The sequence below is a fragment of the Mytilus galloprovincialis genome, chromosome 8 (assembly GCF_965363235.1).
Source record: "Mytilus galloprovincialis chromosome 8, xbMytGall1.hap1.1, whole genome shotgun sequence".
Classification (NCBI taxonomy): Eukaryota; Metazoa; Mollusca; class Bivalvia; order Mytilida; family Mytilidae; genus Mytilus; species Mytilus galloprovincialis.
This window is the reverse complement of record NC_134845.1, coordinates 71,643,073-71,669,384: the sequence shown is the minus strand read 5'-3', so window position 1 is coordinate 71,669,384 and position 26,312 is coordinate 71,643,073. Positions and strand designations below refer to the sequence as shown.

General features: G+C 31.1%; 1 protein-coding gene across 2 annotated transcripts in view; it reads left to right on the top strand.

Moving 5' to 3' along the window:
• LOC143042506 (uncharacterized) overlaps window positions 1-22,062 on the top strand; it is a 46,791-nt gene extending 24,729 nt beyond the window's left edge. Inside the window, exons 13-20 of one of the 2 annotated variants that reach the window (XM_076214833.1) lie at window positions 901-960; window positions 10,159-10,296; window positions 11,570-11,737; window positions 13,885-13,959; window positions 14,767-14,962; window positions 15,719-15,805; window positions 19,020-19,097; window positions 21,533-22,062. In XM_076214833.1, coding sequence (XP_076070948.1) covers window positions 901-960; window positions 10,159-10,296; window positions 11,570-11,737; window positions 13,885-13,959; window positions 14,767-14,962; window positions 15,719-15,805; window positions 19,020-19,097; window positions 21,533-21,796 — 1,066 coding nt within the window. In that variant the 3' untranslated portion in view covers window positions 21,797-22,062. The remainder of the gene's footprint in view (window positions 1-900; window positions 961-10,158; window positions 10,297-11,569; window positions 11,738-13,884; window positions 13,960-14,766; window positions 14,963-15,718; window positions 15,806-19,019; window positions 19,098-21,532) is intronic. The other variant, XM_076214835.1, reaches the window with a different exon arrangement.
• Window positions 22,063-26,312: the final 4,250 nt, after the last annotated feature.

Genomic DNA, 26,312 nt, shown 5'->3' with positions numbered 1-26,312 from the left:
AATCCCGTCGAGGGAAGAACCAAAAATTTGCGAAAGCAAATTTACAGATCTAACATTGTTGGGTTGATGTTTAGACGAGTTGTATATATATATATATACACGTATATATATATATATACAACTCGTCTAAACATCAACCCAACAATACAACTCGTCTAAACATCAACCCAACAATGTTTAGACGAGTTGTATATATATATATATATATATATATATATATATATATATATATATACAACTCGTCTAAACATCAACCCAACAATGTTAGATCTGTAAATTTGCGAAAGCAAATTTTTTGTTCTTCCCTCGCCGGGATTCGAACCCATGCTACTGTGATATCGTGACACCAAATCTCCTGCACTGCAGCCGTCCCGCTAGACCACACGACCACCTGGGCTCTACAAAAATAAAGCTTTCAGTGGCCGTGTGTTACCTTTCCTCGTCAGTTTTAATCTAGCGACGTACTACAGTACATGATATATAAGGCATGGAGATGTTATTGTTACAGATCAGCTCAATTATCTATAGTAAAGGATCCTACAAATTAATGTAAGATACAGTCAAAGAAAATAATTATATTTATAAGTACGTCTGAGTCAGTGACAACTCTACAACAGATTTATCCATCGGATCGCCATCAATGATGGTGATACATGGCTGTGTACATTATGTATATACAACTCGTATATATATATATATCCATCCCTCACCAATAACAAAAACAAAGACAATAAGTGCAGATCAGAGAGTACTTGCAGGTACTGACAGCTAGTTTAACGCCAAAGACAACTAATAAAAATATCATGTATCTTGCACTATGCATGATTTTATTTATTTCTTAAAAGGTATCTTTCTTTTATTACTAAAATGTTAACTTTCTTTTAAATATCTTTCTTTCAGCAAATCTACACAAGACACGAACAAAGAGCAAATAACAAGGTTAACTAACGAAAATGAAAGGTATGATTTAATTAAGAAGGCTAAGATAATTTTGTGCGTGTACATGGCATATCGAATATACCAGTTTTGATGACATGATAAATCAACAAAAATTATTACAATGATAAGCTAATTTTTGGTGCATACAGGTTAATTTAATACATAAAAAACGCTTCAAAATAACTAATATTTTTTTTCCAGTTAATTTTAGAATAGCCAAATGTTTCCTCATTCATATAGCCATACAATCGCTGGAACAACACGATAAAAATCCATCACACCCTTTGATAATACTTAACTTCAAAGGAATAATTCTTGGATTGCTATACCTTATTTTAAAAAATATTTATTTATTGCAGAATTTTTCCATTTAGTTTTGTTGTTTATCAAACTGTTCAAATGTCCATTCAGACATCAGGAGAAAGTTTCACCTCGCACCTTAAGAAATGAGTCACTGTGCTTATTTGAATATCATTTAGATGTAAATGAATTCTTTGCCTTTTTATCCTCCTTTGGATTTTTTTCCGAAGCGTTTTCTGTTTGTTTTCGACTGATACCCTTTGTATGTCACAACGGTATCTTATGCCTCTCTTTAAAGTACACGAATTTCTTTTTGTAAAGAAGAATGATCAGGTTTTGGTGTTTATGATAGTGTCGACAATGCTGCACTGACAAATATATGATTCGCGTTTTAGGTAATAAAAAAGGTAATATTTAAGAAAATATCTTTATCACAGCATAAAATGTTTTAAAATGAAATTAAATTATTTTTCGACGTCCACTGCAAATGGTTCAAACGTTTATCGTTCATTTAAATAGATGTAGGAAGATGTGATGTGAGTGCCAATAAGACAACTCTCCATCCAAATAACAATTTATAAAAGTAAACCATTATAGGTCAATGTACGGCCTTAAATTTGAAAATTATGTTTTTGTAAACTTATGTTTAATGGCATATCCTTCTATTCATATTCATCCAATGAATAATTTAGTTATATAAAAATAACTTATCAGAATATGTTTTCAGTTCTTGTAAGAATTTAGAAATGTCTTCGCATTCTTATAGCAATACACCTGTTGGTAATAAAAACAGGATTATTATTTTTAATCCAACACACAGTTGATTAAACCTAACTTCAAATTTAAAAGTAAGAATTCTTGGATTATTTCTATATTTAGATTAAATTTGTTTATTTACATTTGTTGATGTATTAAATCAAAGTACTAAATTGCATTTGAATGTTAGCTCAGTAGAAATTATTGATGATCTATAAGGTTATTGTTCATAAATTTGTTAAACTATTCGAAACACAAAAATGTGTTTTGATATGCCTGAGCTAGATTTGGCACAATATTTTTTAAGTTTAGATTTTAAGTTTTTATACGACCGCAAAAATTTTAATTTTTCGTCGTATATTGCTATCACGTTGGTGTCGTCGTCTGCGCCGTCGTCGTCCGAATACTTTTAGTTTTCGCACTCTAACTTTAGTAAAAGTGAATAGAAATCTATGAAAGGAGTAGGTTCAGTAAGACCCCTTTTTGGCCCCAAAATATAGCAGTTTTACAAAATTGTTAAAATGTAAACCTTTAGTTATTTATTGGACAGTAGAATGCTTCTGCTACATAAATATGGGCTGTTTTTTTACAATACAATGCACATATATCCGGTACTAGCACCATTAAGTCATGCTAAATTACTGAAATTCTCATGATTCTAGCATTTTAGTTAAATTTTAGACGGTTTTCGTGTAAAACGAAAGTGGCCGCATTCGTGTTCATCCTTAATATTGAAATGTAAGTTGTATTTTATGATATAACATAACATATATAAAGGTTGAGGATGAACACGAATGCGGCCACTTTCATTTTTACCAAAAACCATCTGAAAAGTGACATTTTTCGGCATATTTGGTAGATTTTTCATATTTGAGCTTGAATCGGATCGTTTTTAATGACTAAATCTGTTAAAATCTTTCACATAAACTAATTAATTAAAATAAAATAGACACTTAAGTGTTTAAAAAGTGGTCAAAATCTTTCGTCAGATGAACCTGAAATTTGAGGCCAAAATCGGTCCTTACCGGACCTACGCCTTTTAACACAAGGTTTATGACCACAAAAGGAAGGTTGGGATTGATTTTGGGAGTTTTGATCCCAACATTTTAGGAATTAGGGGCCAAAAAGGGCCCAAATAAGCATTTTCTTGGTTTTCGCACAATAACTTAAGTTTAAGGAAATAGAAATCTATGAAACTTTGACACAAGGTTTATGACCACAAAAGGAAGGTTGGGATTGATTTTGGGAGTTTTGGTTCTAACCGGAGGTTGGGATTGATTTTGGGAGTTTTGGTTCTAACAGTTTAGGAATTAGGGACAAAAAAGGGCCCAAATAAGCATTATTCTTGGTTTTCGCACAATAACTTTAGTTTAAGTTAATAGAAATCAATGAAATTTAAACACAAGGTTTATGACCACAAAAGGAAGGTTGGTATTGATTTTGGGAGTTGAGGTCTGAACAGTTTAGGAGTTAGGGGCCAAAAAGGGGCCCAAGTGAGCATTATTCTTGGTTTTCGCACCATAACTTTAGTTTAAGTAAATAGAAATCTATGAAATTTAAACACAAGGTTTATGACCACTAAAGGAAGGTTGGGTTTGATTTTGGGAGTTTTGGTCCCAACAGTTTAGGAATAAAAGAGGGACGAAAGATACCAAAGGGACAGTCAAACTCATAAATCTAAAACAAACTGACAACGACATGGCTAAAAATGAAAAAGACAAACAGAAAAACAATAGTACACATGACACAACATAGAAAACTAAAGAATAAACAACACGAACCCCACCAAAAACTAGGGGTGATCTCAGGTGCTCCGGAAGGGTAAGCAGATCCTGCTCCACATGTGGCACCCGTCGTGTTGCTTATGTGATTACAAATCCGGTAAATAGTCTAATTCGGTAGGTCACATTCATGAAAGGGATGGGAATTGTAGTTACGACGTAAGGGGGCCCAAAGGGTACAAAATTGAACTTAGTTTGATTTCATCAAAAATTGAATAATTGGGGTTCTTTGATATGCCGAATCTAACTGTGTATGTAGATTCATAATTTTTGGTCCCGTTTTCAAATTGGTCTACATTAAGGTCCAAAGGGTCCAAAATTAAACTTTGTTTGATTTTAACACAAATTGAATTCTTGAGCTTTTTTGATATGCTGAATCTAAACATGTACTTAGATTTTTGATTATGGGCCCAGTTTTCAAGTTCAAATCAGGATCCAAAATTATTATATTAAGTATTGTGCAATAGCAAGAAATTTTCAATTGCACAGTATTCAGCAATAGCAAGAAATCTTCAATTGCACAATATTGTGCAATAGCAAGAAATTTTCAATTGCACAGTATTGCGCAATAGTAAGAAATCTTCAATTGCACAGTATTGTGCAATAGCAAATATTTTCAATTGCACAGTATTGTGCAATAGCAAGAAATATCTAATTGCACAATATTGTGCAATAGCAAGAAATTTTTAATTGATTGGAGTTATCTTTCTTTGTCCAGAATAGAAGTTGAATCAACTTAAATCATTGTTTTATACAATATACAATGTATATTCACTTTTACTACCAACTGATAAATTAAAACAATCTTTACCATTCAGTGATAACAAGCACCTTTTGTTACATTTTAATATTTTATGATGTATTTAAATGAGTAGTTATTGTTGCAAACTCCATTAGAAATTTGAATTGAGATCAGTTTTGGAAAAAGGGAAAGGGGGATGTGACAAAAATGGGGGGGGGGGGGGTTAAATTTTTCTCATTTCAGATTTCATAAATAAAAAGAAAATTTCTTCAAACATTTTTTTGAGAGGATTAAAATTCAACAGCATAGTGAATTGCTCAAAGGAAAAAGAAGTATTTTAAGTTCATTAGACCACATTCATTCTGTGTCAGAAACCTATGCTGTGTCAACTATTTAATCACAATCCAAATTTAGAGCTGAATCCAGCTTGAATGTTGTGTCCATACTTGCCCGAACCGTTCAGGGTACAAATTCTGCGGTCATATAAAGCTGCGCCCTGCGGATCATCTGGTTCAATTTTTTTTTATCGATTTGGTCTACTGAGATTTAAAATTCGTCGAATCTTATTTGGACGAAACGTGGTCTGGTTTTCTAAATTATAATGGTAACCTGGTAAGTTTTTGCAATCACTGGGTCAACTCCACTGCTTGACGTTTTGTCTAAGATGTTACCATGCCAGTTATCTTTTTTTCTCTGCTGAATTTAAATATTATAAATGAAGTAATTTTATGTAAATTAGATGTTCATTAAATGTTAAAAAAACACTAAGGGTTTTCCCTTTTCTAGTCTAAAATTAATTAACATGCTTTGCTCCGTGTTGAGGCTCCGTATTGAATGCTGTACTTTGACCTATGATGGATTACTTTTACAAATTGGGACTTGGATGGAGAGTTGTTTCGTAGGCACTCGTACCACATCTTCTTATATATATTTGCTATCCAATAATTAACAACTATAATCTGACGTCCGGTCGAATCTACGTTAAAATTGAAGTTTCGTATAGAGTTAGTGCCAGTCCCTCTCTGTGCGCAAACAAACCTTAAAACAACTCTTTGTAAGTGGCCTGTTGCGAGGCAAAATTTCTATCCATATCCATAATACCTTAACTTTTCAGTGGCAGTTCAAATTACACTGACCTTCGCCAATGGTGACCCCTTTTACAGGACCTACTTATTGTCTTATTATTTTAATGTGTTCACGTCATAAACATGCACATGTCTACTTTTAAGCTCACCTGACCCAAAAGGTCAAGTCAGCTTTTCTCATCCCTTGGCGTCCGTCGTCCATCGTCACCACCCTCAGTTTTTGGTGGGGTTCGTGTTGTTTATTCTTTAGTTTTCTTTGTTGTGTCATGTGTACTATTGTTTGTCTGTCTTTTTCTTTTTTAGCCATGGCGTTGTCAGTTTATTTTCGATTTATGAGTTTGACTGTCCCTTTGGTATCTTTCGTCCCCTTTTCTAAAATCTTCTACTCTGGAACTATTGTGCAAATTAAATCCAAATGTGGCCATAATTGTCATTGGGTTATCTAATCAAAAAAGGTGTGTTTGATAACCCTGCCAGCCAACCAAACATGAACCATAGAACATAGGGATAAATGTACTGTTTGGCACTAATCGTTTATCCGTTAAAGGGACATAAGCTTCGAGATATATATAAAAAAAATAAGACGTAATTTTCTGTTTAATGGATGTCAAATAGTGAAAAATTCACTTCAAAGTTAAGCGTGTTCAGCAATTTAAAGAAAAAATGTCAACCTTGAATTTCAAACAGAGGGGGATCATTTCGTTGACTGATTCGATCCACGAAAAACATTTCTTATATACAGGTAAAAAGCTTATTTTTTAAAACATATAACCTGTAATCAAACAGACCAAGAAAAGTCCAATTACCGAGAGAAGTTTTTAACGACCTTGACTACCCACGAGGATCCTATACGTATCGGTAAAAAATGAATTAAATCGAATTGCACGTTTTTTTTCAATCTATTTATATTGATCTATGTTTTTATCGGGTTTTGTGACCGTGGGCAGTCTTTGAAGTCATCATGATAGTTCATATGTTGGCGTTTAGACTTAAATACAAACGAAAAACCGATATATATATATATATATATATATATATATATATATATGTTATCACATAAGCAACAGGACGGGTGCCACATGTGGAGCAAGATCTGCTTACCATTCCGGAGCACCTGAGATCGCCCCTAGTTTTTTGTGGGGTTTGTGTTGCTTATTCTTTAGTTTTCTTTGTTGTGTCATGTGTACTATTGTTTGTCTGTTTGTCTTTTTCATTTTTAGCCATGGCGTTGTCAGTTTATTTTCGATTTATGAGTTTGAATGTCACTCTGGTATCTTTTGTCACTCTTTTTAGCTCTTAATACTGTTATTTTCCTTTAAAGGTGATTTTTGCGCACAAAAATGTCAATTGTTGAAACTACAGATGATTAATCCACAACAGCTTTTTATAGCTTCTTTTTTGCTTTGTCTGATTTAGCAATCTAATGAGTCGACCCCTTTCCAACTATAAGTGTTTCAGGTAAGAATGAGTTGGATGTCAAACACATGAGTTATAGAATTCAGTTCTTTTAAATTTTCCTTAAGTGAATTCAGAAATTGTTAGAAAACACTATTTTCCTTAAAGGGAAACTTCGCAAAAAAATCAAAAATTGATATTATGTTCATTCTGTATAAAAATGCTCAAATTCATGAATATTAAAGTTTTATTCTGCTTGATAAGAGATCACCATCGATTTTAAATTTTGAGTATCAATTCTCTCCGGTCGGCCATTTTGTTACCTTCTCCGAATTGCTCCCAAGATATGTCTAAGGACCAAAACTACAGTAACCCGATGTAGTCGTAATTGCGTGTTGATATCTTGTCAATCGTACGGTTGTTTTATCCAACTAGTTAACTATAACTAAGTTGATACAGAAAATTTTCTTATCTTTTTTTTTAATAACCATGATCTGTTATTTTTAACAATAATGATAGTATTGGAATTAGTTAAAAAGTAAAAGTTTCAAATCATAAATAAGTGTTCCGTGAAACTTGAATTGTTTTCGGAAATCTAATTAGTTCATAATTCTTTTATGTAATAAACTTTATTCAAATAAATTAGGATCTTCGCTCCACTGATCACCTGCATGGCTAAAGTTATTACTCCCAAAGGTATTGCAGGGGGTGTGACACGTCCAGGTATTCAAGCGATTTCCTGTCGACCTTGCAAATTCATGCATCGTTTCACTTCTTAGGGTATTGGTCAGTGTACACGGCCGATAACTTATAACTTTCCATTTTGAACTATTAGGTGTATAATATGTATCTCTATCTTGCGTGTCCGAAAGTGATATTATATACTAGTCATTACTAAACTCATACCAAGGATTTGTATAGTTAGTCTAACTATACAAATCCTTGCTCATACGCTTGTTTATGAATAAAATTTCTGATGTAAAGAAAATTATTTATAAAAATATAGATAATACCTAAAAATAAACAACAGATTTGATGAAATAAAAATCTATATACATATTTTTTGTCAATGGTGAAGGACAGATCGGACCATACCAGAAATTTTGATTTAAAAAAATGTACGCACTTGTTGACCATCGTATATACGCCAGGATAAAAAGTTACGGAACTATAGCGCAAATTCAAATATATACATGTATACATTGTACATAAGAAAGAAACATACATTTTGTGTAAATTGTGGTAAAAGTTTTGTTAGTGGACTAGTCCACGTATGCCAACAGTATGTAATCATCAAATGTCGAAAGACTATTGTATACCAAAAGAAGAAGAAGAAGAAGAGATTTAAATACAGGTCGATATATAACTTTCTTTGGCTCATCGAAGTTATGGACATTTATATATCAATTAGATTGTTCTCGAATAAAAGAAGAAATTCGTCATCATCACAATTGTTCCGACATGCATGTTATATGTACGCAACTGGACGTACACTAATAATCCCTACGGGATGTGAATATTTTCCAGGAAAACTATAGAGTATCAAAGTTTCAAATCAATTTCGGGATTTATTTTCTTTCTTGATATTCAATGACAGCAATTTAAAGAACAAACTGCTTGTCCGCTTTATAGGTATTCTTGCCAGTTGAAACAGACTTATAATAACATTAATAAACAATAGGGAAAGATGACATTAAATTCGTTCTGTTTTTTTTTTTTTATACATTGTTGGTCAAATAGCTAAAGTATTATATATAATTGGGCCCGATATAGTTACGGTGTGAGACGAAGACTATTTTGTTAAGGACATTCCCGATTATGTAAAACAAAATGATGTTGTTTTTCACACTTGAAAAGCATATATGTTCGTAAATTTCGATTCCATTCCAAAAAGATTCTTAAATTTTCTGTCAATTTTTTAAAAAAATTATCAAATATCTGAAGTATTCGTGCTTTGTGAGATTTGAAATATTTTGATGAAAACATTAATTCCTAAATAGGTAATTAAAGATAACTTTGGATGGACTAAATTATATAATTGCAATTGTTAATGATCTGTTTGAAATATTTAAGTCTGCCGATCCTAATCTAAAATAGTACAATTTTTGGTTCATACACTCGTAATTAGAAGGCCATTTTTATTATGAATTTATACTTCAATTAAAATAATAAAGTATTTTATCGTTACTGAATTAATCAAAAGTCATAATTCATTTAAAAGTGATCTTATCATGCTTATGCAAAATATAAAAATATACAACAGCTATCCAGTTATTGTGCGACCTTATTATTCCCGTTAATTAATTAACTTTTTTTTACATTTCTGCAGGGACGTCTATATAAGTCCTTGATTTCGGTGTCTAAAACTTTGACTCCCGTTTTCAATTCATACGAAATGTTGTTCACACCTTCAAGCCAGTAAACCGTGACGCCTAGATTTCACTGAATGAGGATCAAAGGATTAGAATTACATAATGCTATGCATTAATCCTTTAATTACCTTGAGTTAACCGACGCACTCAACATTCTTTAGGTGTCACAAAACAATACACATTTTATTTCCACCGTACAAGCAAGTGAAAATGTTTGCTGGAATGAAGCAAAAAGGTCAAAATACAAACGTGTATTTTTATTACACTATTGATCATGTCAATTTCATATGTTTGTTTAAAGTATTTGTAGAAAAAATCATAAAAATGTTCTCTTGTATGAATTAATTTTATTATTAAAATTCGATTTAAAATATCCACACGATCTAATTTTAAAAGTTGCATGGCTATCACTTATTTTTCGTTGGTTAATAGCTACACCAAAAGTCGTCGATGCGCTTTAAATGGCGTTATTAAATGGTTAACGAACAAGACTTAAATGAGATATTTTCACTCCCGGCATGCATCAAAGACTTAAACTACGTCACATAAGTCAGGAAGTTTCAAGAAATAAAATTAATAATTCCCAATTTTCTCCTTTATTAGATTTCATATCAAAATAAAACTTGGTGAATATGTTTTTTATGGTATTATGAACAAAATAAGATTAAAAGTGAAAATTCGCGAATTATCCCTTTAAGTGAATTCAGAAATTGTTAGAAAACACTAAGGTTCCATCTCTTTCAAGAATAGAAGCTTTAAACAAACTTTTAAAACAAATTGGTTTATAGGTTAAAGCTTACCGAGAATCAGTCAAAAGAACTTGTAGAGAAGAAAGAAAAAGAAATAAAGAAAATGGAAGAAGCTCATAATGTGACTAAAGCAGAAAAAGCGTCTGTTCAATCTCTTTTGGATGAAATAAATAGCAAGTAAGTTAAGTTTTGTAAGAAGTTGTATTTGTGACCAAACATTTTATAGTTATAGATATAATAATAATCATAATATTAATATTAAAAATAATCAAAATATAATAATAATATCAATAATAATATTAATAATGATTATAATGATCATAATATAATAATAATATCAATAATACTTTTAATAATGATTATAATAATGATAATAATAATAATAATGATAATTCCTTTACAGAAATACATATTAGTCGATGATGTATACAAAAAAATGTGAGAACGGATTTTTTTGTTTCTCATTGCTTAATTTTTAGTTTTTCAGTGTAGGTTTTTTTAATATTGTATGCATTTTCGTCAGTTTCTGTTCGCGGTCATCGTGTTGTTCGTCCTTCATCAAATAAAAACTTTTGATTTTCACATTGTTCATCATTCTTTAAATTACATTTTCCTGTATTTAAGAAAAATAGAATTAATGAAAAAGCGGATTCACCAAACAACAGATCGAAATGTAAAACTAGTAAAAAATGAGTGAAATAAATATTACTTATCAGTAAAATGATCACGATTGCGTCAAATGTAAATATACAAATACGATATACAATATATGGGGGTCTTACTTCATTTCAAGCATTGTTGAACTACAATACTCCTGTCTTACTCAATATTTATTATTAGTATAGCCGGCTTTCTTTTCATTATTTTGAATATCATTTTTTCATTTAAAAAGATATCCTATGAATGGTTAGTTGGTTTTTGTTTGAGATTTCCTATACGTAGCATTATTTGTCAAAATATTAAGCACAGATAATGATATTTTTTTTAGACAGAATATAAACAGAATTTTGTCATTTATAATTGTTTGAATGGGGAGATTGGGTGGAATGCTTGAGTACCACGTTGACGTATCAGAAATATCAGTATGGTATATTTTACACGAACAAGTGAAAATCAGTAGGAGTCTAGGATAAATTCCTAGATAATAAATATAACTAGTAATATCTGTTTTAGTAATACTAACACAGAATATCTGTTTGGTATTATTCAATGGTTTAAACATATTTTCAAATACAACGATGACGGTTTAGATATTGAAAATTAAAAAAAGTCTTCCTTAATTATATACATTAATAATTATTCATTTGTTTATTTCCACACAAACCAGCATCACATATGTATGTATAAACAGCATTTGACACTTAAAACGAACAATTGCTTGAAATCTATGTTTCAAAATTCCAGAGTGTAATTTGGAAATTTTATTAGCCCCGTTTCTTGAATTTTATAGAGTTAGACAAGAGGTAGATCAACACACTAAGAAAACTGAATCATTTTCTCAGAATTTAATGTCAAAAGAACACGAGATTTTGGATTTGAAAAGAAGTAAAATTGAATTAGAAAGAAGTCTGTCATCCTTAAACAAACAGATAGATGATCAGAGTAGCACAAATAAAAGGTATAAGATAGGTGGGCTGGCAATCAAACACACCTGGAATACACTTTGTTGCTCTTTTGTACTAGATTGGCAACCAAACACAACTGGATTACACTTTGTCGCACGCTTGTACTAGATGGATTATTTTATACTAGAATGAATTTGGAATGAATAAGTTGAGTTAGGCCTATTTTTGAAATATTTTAAGTTATACATTACAATAAATCCTAGGGTTTGAGAAGACATTCTGAAAATTGCCCGGGCACCATGTTCAATATCGAAAACGTATAAAGTAAACATATTTTTTGTTCGACATAGTTGCATAAACAATTCTTTTAAGTAATTGAAAATTAAAAAAAAAAATGAATTTTGTGACTAAATTGTTTACTTTAAACCTGAGTTGATTTGATTTGACCAGTTCTCTCCAATTGCCATGTTAATCTGTTTTCAATTATTTGTGTTTAAGATCAGGAAACATTTAATTTTGTGTAAAACCAACTGATTCCTACTAACTAATACACACGAGATATATTGATATTTCAACTGACAGCCGGTATAAAAATTTGTTATCATAGGAAAACCCAATTTATCCGTTCAAAGAAAAAAATGTATCTTGAAAAGTCTTTTTCTTCTCTTGCAGATAAATTGTTAATTCTAGTCCCTCAATAACGTTTATCTAAGTGAGTGCTTGTATCTCATATGTAGACTGAGATCGACACTACATTAATTTCACTTACAAAATGCCTGATGTATTGATGAAGTGATACGATATGTTTATTTCTCAATCCACAGGCGACATGTTTTCGCATACTATGATCTTTATACACCGGAATAGTAGACTATCCTTTCCTAAATTAAGATATATCAGTTTAACATGGGAAGCTCCACACTTGAATTAAAGACAAAAGTGAGAATTTTTTGTTCTAATTGTTAATTTTCCTTTTGGGATGGTGTAATTCCTTTGGCACCATTTAACACTGTTTATATTTCTTTACTAAACTCTTCCATAGATATACAATTTTGGATTTGAAGTTTGGTCGTACCTGTAGAAAATTTATCTCAAACGGGATGGCAAATCCTCATTTTTACGGAGATGTTGTTAACCGTGCATGGAAATTTAGATACGATCCTGGTAAATTTATCGATCCTTAATATAAACTTATTCTAAAGATTTACCAATTCAACACTGTGATTAGATCTTTGGATGTTGTTTTTTTTTTGTTATCAGTAAATTTAAAGCAAACTAGATATTCTTGTAATATACATACTAGTATGCACTTTCATGGATTACTAAAACTAATACTAATATTAACGTAACACGTAAAGAAAACCCGATCAATTTGTTATATGCCTTTTTGAAATGGTGACACACCTGATATTTCTTAGTTAAAATTGAGAATGACTCCTTTTGTCTACTAACCGTAAAACTTCCGTTAAACCTTATGGAAAACAAACAGGTCAATGCGAATCCAAAAGTGGAAAGATGACATATTATTATTTCAGTCTCCATCAACCCCCTCCCCCCACAAAAAAAGAATAAGGAAAACACTTCAAATTTAGATAAATTTAAAAATTTTGAAATACAATTATAGTATATATGTGCTCAGTTGACACAGCATTTTATTGTCTTGAATAAACTTTTCGTATGATAACACATTTTTTTTCATAACGTGGATTAATAATTAGGACCTAGATTTGTACAGCAAATTATTTTCAGTTTCCCCTGTTGAATAATCAAGAATTTCATCAATTGGCTTGGAAATACATTTTATTTATATGCAACGGGCATTAATTTCTACATAAGAAAATGCATGTACCAAGTCAGGAATATGACAGTTGTTATCCATTCGTGTGATGTGTTTGAGCTTCTGATTTTACCATTTGATAAGGGACTATCCGTTTTGAATTTTCCTCGGAGTTTAGAAATTTGGTGATTTTACTTTCTATTCAACCCTTGCACGCTATAATTTTCTCTCTGACTGAAATGGGTACACACTTTATTTTTGACTGATTTTGAATTGTTCATCAATTCATCAGTGTTGGTAGTAGAACAAAACATACGTACAGTTTAATGATACTTTAGATTTTTACAGTTAACGCAGGTAAGTAGATATTTTAATATCTTAATTTTCAAAGAATGTTGTACAATTACTTTAATATTCCTATAGGAAAAAACCCAGTACAAAAGCTCCAGACCAAAAATTCAAAGACCTACAGGAGGAAAATGAAAAACTAAGAGACAGGTATACATCTTGTTTTCATTCCCCATCACCTCTTAATATTAGTTAAGGTTACACTTAAAGTCACAAGATTTACCTCCTAAAAAATCGCCTTATTCACATAAAAAAATCTAGTTTTGTTGTTACTTGGCAATGAAATATGCTTAAATACACTTTTGATTATTATTAAACTAAATATAAAAAATGTTTTATAATTGCCCCTGAAACATATCTCAATCGAAGATCATATGAAACAGAAGTCAACGTACGGCCTTCAACAATGGGCAATACTCATATTGCCTTGTCGGTTATAACATACCCCGAAATGTAAAATAATTCAATCGAGTAAACTAACAGCCTAATTAAAAATAGTTCTTGTTCTAAATTAGTCTAAAGACAAAACTTCGATGGCTTTTAAGATAATTAAAATGACACAGTGTGTTGTTATTAATTTTTAACACCGGTATACTACTGTTGCCTTTAGTTATACTCTATATGCAGACACTTTTTAAAGGGTGACATTGTTTCTTTTTAAAATTCAAATATTGATTGATGTAGAAATTATAATTGTGTCTACAACACGACTGTTATTATAAATATTTAGTTGCTCGGAGTAAATAATGTACTCAGTATATGAAATAGAGAAAGAAAACGAGGCTTTCATTAATATCTTGTTTGAGTAAATCGTAATTAATAAATTTTTACTTGATTGCACAATATATTAGAAATGATTCGAACAATAAATATGTTTTATAACCTTCATATTGCATATTTCTGTTATTTACAAATATGGTTATTCCAATCTAAAATGATTTTATCCATTAATGAAAGGTTAAGTCAGGTTGCGGGTAGTAAGTTAACTGACGGTAATCCAGCAATAGCAGATTTAGGTGATCCGAACAGACCTACACAACTTGGCGAAAAGTTCTCAGAATTGTACGACAATGAATGGACAGATGCTATGGAAGAACTTGGTAATGCTGGAGACGAGAAATCAAATATCACCACTTTAAGAAATATTGTCGAGGTGAATATATCTCGCAAATTTACAAGATTATGTATCGATATTTTTTTATGCTTGAAACCATCAATATGAAATAAAAAACACTTTTATAGTACTTTTTAAGCATAAATTGCATTCGTCAGAAGATTTTGTTAGAATTGTCAAAAATCTACATTTTGTTGATATAAAAATACATGAACACAATCTGCTTATATGATTCGAAACTCATTCTGTTAGTCGGATATATCATACAACCCTTTGTAAAATCAATGAGTAACATATCTAGTGAATCCAACGATAGTTGACAAAGTCTTATTTCTTGTATGGATTTATTCATAAAAAATGTTATATTACGATTAAGAGAAACAATATTTTAGGCTTTTAAGCTTCGTAAGTCATTTATTTTTCTAGAAAAAATGATGACGAAAACAGAATAAACATATTGTAAAACCATCACAATGTATTTAACTGCCTTGAAAACTTCAAAGTTGGCATCCTGTGAAAATATTTTTTAAGTGAAAGTGCTGCATAGTATTTTTCACCATGTGGGAGTCTAAAGTCACAACTTAAATTAATGTTTGAATGGATAAAATTATAAATGACTGTATATTTTGTTTAAAGAAAATCTTTGAAGAAAACCGTGTTTTAGTGATGTGCACAAATTTAGCCTTTTTTTTTTTTTTATTAAAAGCAGAAAATCTGATTTGATCATATGACCTTTTAAACTACGATTGATTAAAGAGGATAATTTGTAGATCTTACATTAATTTTGTTTTGCAGAAATCTTACGACTTCGGGAAAAATAAATCAGAAAAGTATGCAGAAGGACTAGAAAGTGCATTATTACAGATCAGTAATAGCATCGAGGTTTGTATTTTCAGTAATATGTTTCCTTGACAAGTTTGCTTAAACATGTAATACCTAGGGTATAGTGTCAGAGGGTATTGATACTATAACGAAGTAAAGGCATTTTATATAGTGACAACAGGTTTTATTATATGAGAAGGAAATTTTCAAAAATACATCAACAGTGTAAAGATTTACTTTAGCTATGATTAGTGATTTTATAATTTGACATTTGTAAAATAAGATGCTGTTAAATGGTAACAAGAATAATATGAACATTAAAAGTAGTCGTAGATTCAACCACGTAATGTGAATTGTAAAACACCCAAAATATAGACAAAATAAAATGAAATAAAAAAAAAAGATAGTGGCCATTAGAACGCACATCGTTTTATTTGATTTATGTTTCAATATTTGGCAATCAAGTAAATTTGTAATCAGTGACTTTCTGTACAATAAAAAAGTTCAATAGTTAAGATTTTTCTTTTGTAAAATATGTAATACTTTATTTTTTGGTTTTCTATGTTTCTTTTTTCCCATGGATATGTCAGTTTATCTTTGCACCTGAGATCACCCCTAGTTTTTGGTGGGGTTCGTGTTGTTTATTCTTTAGTTTTCTATGTTGTGTCATGTGTACTATTGTTTGTCTGTTTGTCCTTTTCATTTTTAGCCTTGGCGTTGTCAGTATATTTTCGATTTATGAGTTTGACTGTCCCTCTGGTATCTTTCGTCCCTCTTTTATCTTTGAGGTATAATTTTTGAATATCCCCTTGGTATCGCATTACCTATCATTTTGTAAATACGAGACAGTTCTTCTGAATTTGTAAAAGTTAACAGCATACAAATACTCTTGTTGCCAGTTTCACAGTTCTACCTTGCGCATTTTTGTTTTGCCTGGCAGCATTATATAACTTCATAGTTTGGTTAATGTTCTTTCTTGTTCTTTAAGAGTCGTGTCCGAGCGGTATAAAAAGTCGTACAACTGTATCACAAGCCTATCAACACTGAGGGTGTAAGTTCGAATTCCGCAAGTGGCAGGTGCGCTCTACTTCAATCTTAATTGATTGTCAGTTTTCATACTGAAGGCCGGTGGTTTTCGACGGATGCTCCGGCTTCGTCCACCAATAAAAACTGACCGCCACGAAATAACACAATAATGATGAAAGTGGCGTTAAACACCAACAATCAATCTATTCTGTTCTTTAAGGTCCTTGATTTATATCGGAATTAAATCAATAATTCCTGTCCTCATGTTATTTGCTAAGCATCTAAGCTTTGTTACTGTCAACATATTTGTAACTTTGAACGTGCTTTTAAGTTGGTATTTCTACTGGAAGTGTGGTGTCCGTGATGCATTTCGGCTCCTGAGGAATTTTCAAATCTGAAAAGTATTGTGCAATAAAATTCATTTTTAGACAGCTAATTTAGGGAATAAAGTGTTTAACAATGACAGTTCTTATTGTCTTCATTGTTTGCAGTCCTTAGCAACCACAGCTAGACATTTTGACACAAAGTTTATATGTGTACTCTATTGGCTAAAAACCTGGCTTCATGAATGATTGCACTTTATGTAGTAGCCTAAGTATTGAACTCTTTTCTTTCTTTCTTGCAAATATATCAAATTATAATTATCAAGGTTTTATGTTACATTTGGGCATATATTAAATGTATAGTTGATTCAGCTGTTTGAAATTGTTTCCCTTTTACCAAGTTTTTTTAATCAAGGCTTTACACATAAAGATGAACAGTTTCAAGCTTTAAATTGCTAAATTTTGTACAATTTTGCATCTTCAGAGATTTTCTTTCAAATTTTCTACATTGAAAACTGACACAAGAGATATAGTTTTCAAAATTATACCAAAATATGAGATAAAAATGAAATTTTACACTTTGACTTGGCACCTTTCTTCAAATCAGTTTTTGTCGCGTTTCAGTTTCAACTGATAAAAGAGGGATGAAAGATACCAGAGGGATAGTTAAACTCATAAATCGGAAATAAACTGACAACGCCATGGCTAAAAATGAAAAGGACAAACAGATAAACAATAGTACACATGACACAACATAGAAAACTAAAGAATAAACAACACGAACCCCATGATAACCTTTATAAGATATTCAATACTAAAACATTTTACAAAAATTAAAGACCATTTTACTCGTTTTAGCAGAACAGAGAAAAAAAATTACTATTAAGATAGCAATACACAGTAAGGAGTGTGGTTTTGCATTTTGGCTCCCATGCATGTTTTTAAATATGAAAGTTGTTGTGCAATACAATTCATTTTTAGACAGATGACTACTTATTTAACATTAGTATGTTTTACATGTTTTATGGTTTATTTTCTGTTTAACTGTTCGTATTTCCATATCTAGACCAGCAGTAGGTTCAGAAATTAATGTAATGTTTACACACATTTTTACACACGAAGCTTTTGACGCAATTTTACAAAAATAATAAGACGAAAGACATGATTTTGTTTTATTTCTTGATAGATACATGTTAACACTTTCAGAAAGATATCACTCCAAGGGAGTGTAAATTTACTTCTGACCAAATATTGTGGGAATATGTGACATCTTAAGCCTTCCTTTTTGCAACTTTATAGCATATAAAATCAAATTGTTTCCATGGATACACCAAAAAGAAATGACATTTTATCATTTCAACTACTAAATATCGATTCTATGGAAGACACTGATTACAAACATATATATAAAAAAGGAGTTGTGGTATGAATGCCAATGAGACAACTCTCCACAAGAGACCAAATGACACAGAAATTAACAACTATAGGTCCCCATACAGCCTTCAACAATGAGCACAGCCAATACTGCATGTTTAAACGAGAAAACTAACGGTCTAAGTAATTTATATACAAAAAAAATAAACGTAAATCAAATATGTAACACATCAACAAACGACAACTACTGAAATACAGGTTCCTGACTTGGGACAGGCACATATATACATACTGTGGTTGGGTTAAACATGTTAGCGGGATCCCAACCTTCCCTCTTACCTGGAACAGTGGTGTAATAGTATATTATAACATAAATCTTACATGTTTTTGATTTGTTTGCCTTGATATTGGAATTTTGTCTTCGACTTGAGTTTGAAAACCACCCCTCCTTTAAGATAAAATGTGCTTATTGATGACAATTGAAAACAAATTCTATTTGGTTTATAATTAAACTTTATTTACTTATTTACAAAGAATATTACCTTCAATAGGTTACCCCTACCATTTCGAAATATCTTAAGGATCACAGAAAAAACACAGCCTTGCTGGTAGTGGATTCGTTATTTAAGGTATGTCGTATTGGTGCTATGTGATATTATGTATTTCAATTTGTCTGAGTAAGGCAACTTATTTATAGATATGTAAGAAAATTACGTACATTAAATACAGTTTTATGATATCACTGAAATAATTACGACCATGCAGATAACTTTGATTGCAATATATACACCACGTTCAAAGTTCAATTGATAAAATTGAGAATGGAAATGGGGAATGTGTCAAAGAGACAACAACCCGACCAAATAAAAAACAACAGCAGAGGGTCACCAACAGGTCTTCAATGTAGCGAGAAATTCCCGCACCCGGAGGCGTCCTTCAGCTGGCCCCTAAACAAATATATACTAGTCCAGTGATAATGAACGCCATACTAATTTCCAAATTGTACACAAGAAACTAAAATTAAAATAATACAAGACTAACAAAGACCAGAGGCTCCTGACTTGGGACAGGCGCAAAAATGCGGCGGGGTTAAACATGTTTGTGAGATCTCAACCCTCCCCCTATACCTCTAACCAATGTAGTAAAGTAAACGCATAACAATACGCACATTAAAATTCAGTTCAAGAGAAATCCGAGTCTGATGTCAGAAGATGTAACCAAAGAAAATAAACAAAATGACAACAATACATAAATAACAACAGACTACTAGCAGTTAACTGACATGCCAGCTCCAGACTTCAATTAAACTGAATCCATTCTTACAGTCATTTATGTTCAAGAAAGTTAGCAAAATGCATACATGTAAATCCTACTCAAACACAGATGATATAATTATAATTTGCTATGCTACATCCGCATTTTGACTGTTTAAATTCATCAGTAGCGCGCGAATCATAATTGTTTGAAAGCCAATGAAAAAACAACGATGAAAATAATGCATAGAAAAAACAAAACGTTCAAACCATTGTAACAAACACGACTAAGATTGTCTTTACCTGGGGTTGACAAACCTTAGTGATTAGACTAATTATTAATTTAATAAATAAAACATCTTCAAAATATGACCAAAATAAATTCAAAGAGATGGGATATGTTCGCTTATGTAACAACTATCTACCTGAAACCAAATGAAGTAGATGTCACGTTTTAAAATAATGCAGTGCGTGTTATTTTTTTGAAACATTTTATGACATCTTTCGACCTTTCGTCTATCTATAATATTTGCAAGATATGACGCCGATCTGCTGTTTGTGGTACTTCAATTATAAAATTGAAGCACAACTCCGTAATTGTCACCAATGTTAGAATTTTTTATACGAAGCTTTACTGAGCACCTCAACCATTCCGTGTCGGACAATTAACAATACTGATCTCCAGTGAAAATTCAAATCAGAAAATCCCTTATGAAATGGCAAAATAAAAAGCCCAAACACATCAAAAGAATAGAAATCAGCTGTCATATTCCTGAGTAGGTAAAGTCATTACCTTATGTAGAAAATACCGGATTGAACCTGGTTTTATAGCTAGCTAAACATCTCACTTGGATGACAGTCGCATAAATTTCATTGTATGGACAACAATGTGAAAACAAAACAATCAGACATAACAGGTCAAATGTCAAAAATAAGGTACAGCAGTCAACATTGTGTTAGAATAACAGTCACTGTAAAAACAAACAAAATATGTCAACAAAGAAAATAAATGGCATATAAACAAAGAACAAAAGCAAAAAATGAAGGACAAGAATACAAAAAAAAATAATACAGTACAACAACACAATGGTTAGATGCATAAGTATTCAGCCACGCCAAAAGTATAATACCAACAACGGACTAAACATTAAAAACTTTACAAAGACAAACACAAGAACACCATAACATGTAATTAAGATGATAAACAACGTCAGTACCTGAAATCTATAATTCAAGACCATCTAGTATTATTTGTGAAGTTGATACGGAATATTTGTCAACAAGGTCTTGGTATCTTCCGATGAAACGTTTTTTCCATCCCAAACCGAAGACCAAATGTGAAGAAAATTGACTTGACATGAAATTGCACCAAATATTGCTTAGTAACTTATTTCGTAAATAAAGACAAAAGGAAGTGTTCTAACAATACTATCTTCAATTCATACCAGCACTGGGTATTCATTTAATATTACCTTAATAAACTAATTGTACAGTCAATATGTGACGTAGTTTGCTTTTTATATTAAGAATGAACACCCGAGTCGGACGTTTCCAAGCGTCCGCACGTCATTAATAACAAACCACACATCAACTTGAATCCATATATGATATATTTACCAAACATGGTTTGCTATTGTCCGTTGGAATTAGACAGACATCATTGCTCTTTAGATTACTAAGTCATAGGACAACGTCAATAGTTTGTGTAGACGAAACAATCGTCTAACTTACTAAATTATAAGTTTAGTATCATAGATATGTGTGATTTTATAACTTGCATGATGAAAATCCATTTGTTTGTATACTTTCAGTCTTTTTTAAGTTCTCATACCGAGTTTAATGTTGGTGGTAAAGATGTGCAGACTTTCATTAAGAAGACATTGTCATTGTGCTGGTTGATGACTATACAAGATCCCCCAGTAATACTCACTACAGAATTATCCGGAAAATTTAATACTGATCTTTTCCGACATTATACCAAATCAGGTTCAAATGTTGACTATGTAGTTTGGCCGGTAGTTTTCCTACACGACGGAGGACCTATTATCTGTAAAGGAGTTGCTCAAGGAAAATAAAGTTTGTCTTTCAGGATACACCGATGGATGTAGCATTCTCTAACCCATGTCTCATTTCCATAGTAAATATATTTCAAAAGTATGGAAATAATATACTGTCTTTTGTGCTTATTGTCTCTTATTATCTTGATATGAAATGTTTATACTATCACCATTGTCTATGTTTAGATGAAAAAGACACCACGTGTGGAAAGTAACGGTATATGTAACATATCTGAATGCGGCAGTACATGATTGTGAAAATGAAATTAAATGATTGTACTGTATCTGACTTCTTTTACAGTACAGATGTAAACTAAAAAAACACCTAAAAGTTTAACATGAACATAAATTTGGGTTGATAAAAAACAGATGTTTGATATTATAAACATATAAGACATGGATGTACAAAATATTTATATACCATATTTTGCATTTTATCCTCATTTTTATGTGCTACGTTTCTGTAGGTATGTTTTGTTTTTATTAAACACAAACTTTTGACATATCTCAGTAAGGATTTGATATTATTTGTATGGTTATATGGCATTGGCAATGGCATCAAGTTCATTGCAGTTGTAATTTGTGTATATTGATTCTCTTTTTGTGATATATTTTCTGACTTATAGTTATGAATAAGATCAGATCTTATGAAGTTATAGTATAACGGTAATTGTCATGAAGTTTTGTGTTTCTTTCACAGCTTTTTGCAAAATCCAAGAAGATTGTTATTTTATGATATTTTAACTGCATATGTTTTGCTTTAAATCTAGAAAAAATCCCCTCCATTAATTCGACTAAATAGGACGAACTGTGTGATTTGATTAATGTTTAGAAAACTTATTCGGGAAATTTTTGTTCTTAAGAACTTGGTTTAAAAGAAAGTCCGTTAAGTTGTATTGTAATTGTAAAAAAAGACAAAGATAGTGTGACCCGTTTAGAAATATGGACTACAGAAGAACTTTGTGGTCACTTGCTTAGGACGTCCATGGTATCCCGTCTCTTTGTTTCATATGTTGTTCTACAAAATCAAAAAGAACAAAAAAGGTCAGAAACAAAGATATGTCTAGCCATAGCTGTTATTCAATCTCTTGATCTTGTTTTTTTATGGTTTGATAATAATTCCTTGTTCATTGGCAAATTTATTTATGCAAATCTAGACAATAATAGTTGTTTCCCTCAGTTTTAGTTTGTTACCCCGATTTTGTTATTTGTCCATGGATTTATGAGTTTGAACAGTGGTATACTACTGTTGCCTTTATTTACCGATGTTTTAATTTCAAGAATCGATTGAAAAGACAAATCAAGGTAAAAAACAAAAACAAAAACTGAGTGAATTGCATGAACTTCAAAAGACAGAGTAACCTTAAAACTTGTCATACAAAAGAACTTAGGAGGGCTATTAGATAATAATCGGATAAAATCGGTCATATTTCGATAAAAGCTGACGCATGTCTCTAGAACAGATTTTATTCTTCTTCTTAAAGAGGCAGTATCTACAACAGTCGTGAATTTGTTAGAGGGATAATTCGCGATTTTTCACTTTTCGTCTTATTATGTTCATAATACCATAAAAAACATATTCACCAAGTTTTATTTCGATATGAAAAGTAATAAAGGAGAAAATTGGGAATAATGAATTTTATTTTATCAAACTTCCTGACTTATGTGACGTAGTTTAAGTCTTTGAGCATGCCGGGAGTGAAATTAATCTCATTTAAGTCTTGTTCGTTAACCATCTAATAACGCTATTTAAAGCGCATCGACGACTTTTGGTGTAGCTATTAACCAACGAAAAGTAAGTGATAGCCATGTAACTTTTTAAATTAGATTGTAGGATTCATGTGTGGATTTTTTATACGAATTCTAGTAATTAAAGTAAATAATACAATTGAACATTTTCACGATTTTTTTTTTCAAATACTTTAAACAAACATATGAAACTGACACGATCGATAGTGTATTAAAAAATACATGTTTGTATTCTGAACTTTTTTGCTTCATTCCAGAAAACATTTTCACTTGCTTGTACTATGGAAATTAAATGTGTATTAATTTGTGACACTTAGTGAATGTTGAATGCGTAGTTAAACTTAAGGTAATTAAAAGATCAGCATTATGTAATTCTAATCTTTTGATCTTCATTCAGTGACACCTAGGCGTCACGGTTCAGCATTTCAGGTGTGAACAACATTTTGTATGAATGATATACGGGAGTCAGTTATAGTTATAGACACAGAAAAGTAAGAAAAAGAATTAAAATGAATTTACGGGAGAAATAAGGTCGCACAATAACTGGATAGCTGTTGTATATTTTTATATATTTTGCATAAGCTCACTTTTAAATGAATTATGACTTCTGATTAGTTTTGTAACGATAAAATACTGAATTATTTTAATTGAATAAATTTATAAATAAAAATAGCCTTCTAAACACGAGTGTATGAACTAAAAATTGTACTTTTTTAAATTAAAATCGCCAACCTTTAATATTTCAAACAGATTGCAATTATATAATTTAGTCCATCCAAAGCGATCTTTATTTACCTATTTAGGAATTAATGCTCTCATCAAAATATTTTAAATCTCACAACGCATGAATACTTCAGCTATTTGAAAAAAAAAGATGTTTTAAAAAATTGACAGGAATGGAATCGAAAAATTGCGAATAGAAATTCTTTTCAAGTGTGAAAAACGTCAACCAAATTTATTCATAATCGGGAGCGTCCTTATTAAAATAGTCTTCTTCTCACAACGAATAATACTTTAGCTATTTGACCAACGATGTTTAAAAAAAAAGACAACGAATTTAATGTCACCTTAATTTCCCTATTTTTGAATGTAATTGTAAGTCTATTCAACTGGCAAGAATACCCCTAAAGCGGACAAGCAGTTTATTCTTTAAATTGCTGTCATTGAATATCAAGAAAGAAAATAAATCCCGAAATCAATATGAAACTTTAATACTCAAAAGTTTTCCTAGAAAATATTCACATCCCTTGGGGTGTATTAGTGTACGTCCAGTTGCATATGTTTTACATGAATGTCGGAACAATTGTGATGATGTCGAATTTCTTCCTTTATTGGAGAACGATCTAATTGATATATAAATTTGTGATTTTACTATGTTCATAACTTCGATGAACCGAAGCAAGTTATTATATCGACCTGTATTTAAATCAAATTGGTCTTCTTCTTCTTCTTCTTCTTCTTCTTCTTCTTCTTCTTCTTCTTCTTCTTTTGGTATACAGTAGTCTATCGAATTCGATGATTACATACTGTTGGCATACGTGGACTAGTCTATTTACAAAACTGTTACCCCAATTTACACAAAATGTATGTTTCTTTCTTATGTTCAATGGAAGTGCGTACATTTTTTTTAAATCAATATTTCTGGTATATTCCAATCTGTCCTTTACTATTGACAACGAGTATATATTAAATTTTCCCAAATTAAACCTTGGAAAAAAAATGTAAATAGATTTTTATTTTATCAAATCTTTTTTTTTTTTTTTGGTATTATTTATATTTTTATAAATAATATTCTTTACACCAGTAATGTTATTTATAAACAAGCGTATGAGTTTAGTAATGACTAGTATATTATATCACTTTCGGACACGCAAGACAGAGATGTATATTATACACCTGATAGTTCAAAATGGAGAGTTATAAGTTATCGGCCGTGTACACTGATCAATACCTACAGAAGTGAAACGATGCATGAACTTGCAAGCCCGACAGGAAATCGCTTGAATACCTGGACGTGTCAACTCACACCCCTCACAATACCTTCAAGCTGGGAGTAATACCTTTATTCATGCTGGTGATCAAATGAGGGAAGATCCGAATTTATTTGAATAAAATTTATTACTTTAAAGAATTATAAACGAATTAGATTTACGAAAACAGTTTTCACGGAACACTTATTTATGATTTAAACTTTGACTTTTTAACTAATTCCAATATTAACAGTTTAAAAATAACAGACTATGGTTATTTAAAAAAAATAAGAACATGTTCCGTATCAAGTTAGTTTGTCAGATAAAACAACCGTACGATTGACAAGATATCGACACGCAATTACGACTACATCGGTTACTGTAGTTTTGGTCCTTTGTGGTTTATAGACATATTGTGATTTTTAATCGGGGAAGACGACAAAATGGCGGAACGCAGAGAATTGACACTCTAAATTTAAAATCGATGGTGATCTCTTATCTAGTGGAATAAAACTTTAATATCTATAAATTTGAGCATTTCTATATAGAATGGACATAATATCAATTTTTGATTTTTTTGCGAAGTTTCCCTTTAAGGCCGTGAAAATGCAGTAACTTTAAAGGTATCAATTAAAATTTATTTCGTGTCATTTTCAGCTGATTGAATATGCAAGAATGAACATTCATGTCACGAGATATGTCCTACCCCTTCCCGAAGCACACTTGCTCACAAATACGAACAGCAAAAAATTCAAATCGGCATTCGAACGGAATTAATTAAATTACTTGATACTCTTTTCTGAAGCTTTTTTTCA